Source organism: Schistocerca nitens, chromosome 2 (genome assembly GCF_023898315.1).
Source record: "Schistocerca nitens isolate TAMUIC-IGC-003100 chromosome 2, iqSchNite1.1, whole genome shotgun sequence".
NCBI classification, from domain to species: domain Eukaryota; kingdom Metazoa; phylum Arthropoda; class Insecta; order Orthoptera; family Acrididae; genus Schistocerca; species Schistocerca nitens.
In genome coordinates this window covers 874,557,163-874,563,162 of record NC_064615.1, presented here as the reverse complement: position 1 = coordinate 874,563,162, position 6,000 = coordinate 874,557,163, and the positions used below count along the sequence as shown (strand labels likewise).

Here is a 6,000-nt window from a genome sequence, read left to right as displayed (position 1 = left end):
TACAGGTTTTTTTTTGTTTTTGCGAATGACAGCTTAACTAATGAAATTTCTATGGCTGCACTTCTACATAGGCTCTGTCAGCATCTAATTTTCCTCTGTATTGTTACAGGTAGTGTTATTTTATTTAGGAGTGTTGCTGTTACGGTGGCGTCTATGCAGGAAAAAGCGCAGCGCGTTTTCTGGTTTCATGAAACAGTTGCAGTTCAGCGACAGTTCGGAAGTGGCTATGGCCGACATCCACCTGATGCAAAGAGCATCAAAGTACGACATAAGAAGTTTAAGGAAACTGGCATTTTTGGTGAAAGCCCAAGAAGCGGCAGACTTGGAATGAGTGACATCAGTGTTTATACTGCGCGTACAGCATTTCAGAGCAGTCCGCGGGAACCGATGCGTGCTGGTATGTGTTTCCAAAGAAACGGGCGTACTCAGAGCACTGCGGTGAAGATTTTACACAAACGGCTGCATTTCCGTGAATATCCGCCCCGATAGTTGAGTGGCGAGTAATATAGAAACTTTATCGTGGACCATCGTTTTAGGTGGTGAGAATTTAAGTCTGAATATAAAATACAACCATGGCTGAGGCGCCTCCACTTTCTAGATTTTTTTGTCATAAATGCAGTGTGGAAATAACTCCATTGCTACCGGACTTTGTGTGTCCCAATTGTTACTTGGGATTCATTGAGAGACTAGAAGAACAGCCACAAGAACCAGAAGAAGCTGAATTTGAAATGGAAGATGTTGTTCCATTGGAGCGGCTGGAAGACCGCATCACTGATATTCTGATGAGAGTTGGCCGTGGTGGCCTTGAAAGACGTGTACCTCGTGTTCGTGAAAGAGATGGAGCAGATGTTCGCCGACCTGGTCCTAGGTTTCGAACTCGTCAGTTGGAACCTATAAAGAACCTAATTCCAGATTTTATTGTGAATCTATCAGGAGTTGGATGGGGAGCATTTGGAGGGAGACAAGGAAATGATGCACCAGTACTCTTCTTGGGAAACCCAGGAGATTATGCATGGGGGCGAGAGGGTTTGGATGCAATTGTAACCCAGCTATTGAATCACATGGATGGAACTGGTCCTCCTCCACTTGCTAAGGATAAAATTAAAGAAATTCCAGTTGTGATGATTACAGAAGACCAAGTCAGTAAAAGTCTGCAATGTTCAGTTTGCTGGGAAGACTTTAGTCTTGATGAACATGTTCGCAAGTTACCATGTGAACATGTGTACCATGAAAACTGCATTATACCATGGCTCGAACTGCACGGGACCTGTCCAATTTGTAGAAAGACTCTTGGAGAAGATATTGAGGAGATTTCTACTACACCTAGTAGCCCTGTATCCAGTATGGCCTCAAGTTTAGCTGCACTGATAAGAGCTGGCAATGAGTCTATGGGAGGTCGAAATTCATTGGGTTCATCATCTGGGACATCCACGTCCAGTGTAATTGCTGGTAGTGCTGTTCAGATTGTTTCAATTAAATGTCCGTGAAGTATGTTTCGGTTTGTATAGGCAATGCAGTACTCATCCATCAGACTTCAACATGGATTTAGAATTTGATTAGCCTTGAAGTACCTGTTTCTTGAATTAAACTTTAATCCCACTCATAAACTCATAGCAAATGAAGGTACTGTTGTTTGTTTAGAAATGAATAAATTGGATGTACCCAGCAAAGTGCTCAAATTGATGTATAGTAGTTATTTATGATAGCTCTTCCCATATGGAGATGTTTAGTCCCCATCATTTTGGAAAGTATACTTTGTGTGTATCATAAATTTCATTATTAGCTTGCTTAACATGCCTTTTTGCTGCTTGAGTATTTGTGTGGGACAACACTATTAAAATTTCATTTTGTAAGATACTCGCTAAATAAGTCACACTGTCGTCAAGAACAGTAACCAGAACCTGTAGCGATTCTTAAAAAGAAAAAAAAACAACTCTGACAAGCTTTGCAAACTGTACTGAGTTTGCTGGGAAAACGCTGGGATCAATGCAGCCAATGAATGCCTTAGTAAAGTTTGTTTCTTCTAATGAGGCGACTTTTCACCCCACTTGGGCAGTAAACAGGCATAATGTCTGGATCTGAGGGTCGAAAAACCCAGATGTCGTGGTACAACAGGTAAGGAACAGACTGAAATTAAATGAGTGGTGTGGCTTAATGCACAACACAATTGCTGGACCATTCTTTTTCACTGTGCCTACCGTTATGATGACAATTTACCTGAACGTGTTGGAACTTTTCATTGCACTTCAGCTGCAGGAATTTCAACGGTGGGTAGTGTTTCAACAAGTTGGTGCACCACCACACTGGGGTTTATTTATACCCCATTTCTTGGAAGAACCCTTTCCGGACGGGTGGATCTGTAGAGATGGACTAACAGCATGGTCACCACGCATGTCGTCTCTTTACTACTTTGTCGCTTTAGGCTAAGGATAACGCGTTTAATCCAGCAGTTCCTAATGTGCGAACTCATGCGGCACGAACCCGATATGCTGGAGAGGTGCTGACGGAAGAGATGTTGGCAAAAACATGGAGGGAAATTTAATATCTCGTAAACGTTCTACGAGCAACACATGGAGAACATGTGGAAATCTATCCATAAAAAACTTTATGAGTTAAACTATCGTAGCTGTATCTCAGGAACCCTTTGTAATCAGTGGAAGACTTTATGCTCACACAGCACTAATCTTCTTCGTGGGGAATGCGTGTAACCGGACCCTTTTCCCTTCTGCCTCGCGTTTCTCCTTCCAGTATCAACGTACTTCACTTCAACATTTCTGACGCACGCACCAACCTCTTTTCCGTCTATATTATCACCGGAATGAAAAACGTTCCTATCGTAGTAGAAAAAAATGCTAATGTGCCTTGGCAGAGTTAGGAATTAGCTTTTCGAATTATCTGGTAGCTTCAAAGAGGTGTATATCTTGACATATTTACGCTTTCTTTACTTTATAGTATTCGTACTCATGTCATGTAATAGAATGCATGGTCTCAAGCAAAGAAACATGGTACATGATTATGCTCACACAGCATTAATCTTCTTCGTGGGGAATGCATGTAACCGGACTCTTTTCCCTTCTACCTCGCGTCTAATGGTACATGATTCTTAACTTAACACATGATATCATGTCATCCGTCTCGGCATATGTCATGACGTGCAAATGACACAACGTGTCATTAAAGCTTAGGATGCATGCATCGCCACGCTGGGATACTTCCTATTGCAGATGCACCCCTATTCTCGCATACTTCGTGTCGTAGATTCAACCCACTCTCTAGAAGCATATAAATTTGCGTTTATTTGTTCTTACATCCCTTACTATCCATGAAATGGGGTGGGTCTAAGAGAGCTCACTGTGCTGGGGAAATTGGATTAAGAGGTTGAAAAAAATCAGCCAACCAGTTGCAAAACAAAGGTTTATTAGCCCTTGACCTAGGTTTCAATATCTCTAAAAATATCTTCTTCAGAAACAGCGGGCCTTGTTACATCACATGATCTTCACACAGCTGCTGTTTCGCGGCCATGTTTAGGATTTTGAAGTAGGATTAACTCTTAAAAAAGCAAGAATATGTCAAGATGTTTTGACTGAAATGTCTTTGGAACTGTCAGGTAAGCAGTAAAGCTAGTTCCGTCCTTTCACATCCCTAACTCTCCCCAGGACATATTCGCCTTTCTTGTGCCACGACAAGAGCATTTTTCATTCTGGTTGCCAGCTTTTGCTCTACCCTAATTTTACATTAGACTGCCATAGTTTGGCAACCGATGTACACTTTTGTTGACTCGGGTGACGACTGCTCCGGAAGAGGTTTTCTTACTGTCTTTCGAACCATATTGCTAATACCTTGGCAACGTATAAAGTTTTCGCAAAACAGCAGGACGGCGATCAATTATGTGTATTTGTCTACCTCCTTACAAAATCTGAAGCGATTCGCACAAGTCTGAAATGTGGAAATTGCGTGCGTAAAAAATGTTCACAAAAAGGTATCCGCATGAAGCTAGATTTTTGAGAGCGAATTTTCAGTTTTATCATAAGCACGAATTTCTTATTTACAAGATTCGCTTCACCTTCACGTGTGAATGAATTTTACGAGCTATATTTAGCTCAACTTTAAACCTTCGCATTTCGATAACGGATAAATATTACTGGATCCAAAAAAAATCGTTTCGAATTTACACATTTATCTACCTTCGTTCAAAGTTCGAACTGATTCGTACAAGTTTAAGGTCAAGAAGTGGCGCTCTTCCCAAAGCTCCCACAATAGCCTGTTTCTTACATGCAAAATCCAAACGCATAAAGAACATTATCTATCTTTATGCAAAGTTTGAGCCATTTTCTACAAATTTAAAGTATAGAATTTATGCGCTTCAAAAACCTCCCAGAAAAACATGTTTCTTGCACGTAAAATCCAAACGAAGCAAGATTTTTTTCAAACGGTTAAGAATCATCTTAGACCATGGTGCGGTACACTCGTGTACCAAATCTGAACCGTCAGTCTCTCTCTAGTTCGGCGTTATTTAAGGGTGACTGTTTCTGCACGTAAAATCTGAACGAGGCTGACTGTTTTTGCACGTAAAATCCGAACGGTGCACATACAAATGGTGCCTTTAGCTGAGCGTTAATTTCAGCCCAAATAAAATCTTTTGCAAAAGGAATTAATCGAATCGCTCAATTTGCCTGCGCTCCAGCTCCAGTTCGTCGTTCAGACCTTGCTTAATACACTGTAAATTAGCTACAATACAGTTGTCTTGGCGCTCGAGTGGCTGTACAAATGGCCGCTGTTCCGGGCTAAACCAAAACATTTTTGCCCTGCTTTTCTAGCTCAGATAGGAACGGAACACAAAGACCCACCTCCCCCACCCTCCCCAAAAAAAGACCAGGATCCGCATGCTGTCGTTTCAGATTACTGTCTCTCATTGTCTCTAAATTTAATGACGTTAATAAAAAGCTATCGTCCTTGTCAGGGACTACTTTTGTATGTCGTCTGTCTGTATTTGTGCTGCCGGCAGCGGTGGCCGAGCGGTTCTAGGCGCTTCAGTCCGGAACGGCGCGACTGCTACGATCGCAGGTTCGAATCCTGCCTCGGGCATGGATGTGTGTGATGTCCTTAGGTTAGTTAGGTTTAAGTAGTTCTAAGTTCTAGGGGACTGATGACCTCAGATGTTAAGTCCCATAGTGCTCAGAGCCATTTGAACCAATTTATTTGTGCTGCGAGGAAATACGCACGATTATACTGACAAGACTAATTTACAGAAGAATGGAAAAGAAAATTGGGGATGTGTTAGATGACGATCAGTTTGACTTCAGGAAAGGTAAAGGCTCCAGAGAGAAAATTCTGAGGTTGTGGTTGATACTGGAAGCAAGACTAAAGTAAAATAAAGACACGTTCATAGGCTTTGTAGACCTGGAAAAAGCGTTCGACAATGTATAATGCTGCAATGTGTTCGAAATCCTGAGAAAAATAAGGGTAAGCTATAGGGAGAGACGGGTAGTATATAATATGTACAAGATCCAAATGGAAATAACAAGAGTCTAAGACCAAGAACGATGGGTGTAAGAGAGGGATGTAGTCTTTCCAGCCCAATTTTCAATCTGTACATCGAAGAGGCATTGAGGGAAGTTAAAAAAAGATTCAGGAGTGGAATTAAAATGCAAGGTGAAAGGATATCAATGATACCATTCGCTGATGACATTTCTGTTCTGAGTGAAAGTGAAGAAGAATTACATGATCTGCGGAATGGAATGAACAGCCTAATGAGTACAGAATATGGATTAAGAGTAAATCGAAGAAAGAGGGAAGTAATGAGAAGTAGCAGAAATGAGAACAGTGAGGAACTTAATATCAGGATTGATGGTCGTGAAGTAGATGAAATTAAGGAATTCTGCTACCTTGGCAGCAAAATAACCAATGACGGGCGGAGCAAGGAGAACATCAAAAGCATACTAGCACTGGCAAAAAGGGCGTTCCTGGCCAAGAGAAGTCTACTAGTAACAAACATACGCC

The 6,000-nt window shown here is 41.5% G+C and overlaps 1 protein-coding gene across 1 annotated transcript in view; it reads left to right on the top strand.

The window, feature by feature from the left end:
* The first annotated feature begins 572 nt into the window (after positions 1-572).
* LOC126235404 (E3 ubiquitin-protein ligase Iruka-like) overlaps positions 573-6,000 on the top strand; it is a 72,710-nt gene continuing 67,282 nt past the window's right edge. The window contains exon 1 of the mRNA XM_049944125.1: positions 573-1,439. Coding sequence (XP_049800082.1) covers positions 573-1,439 — 867 coding nt within the window. The remainder of the gene's footprint in view (positions 1,440-6,000) is intronic.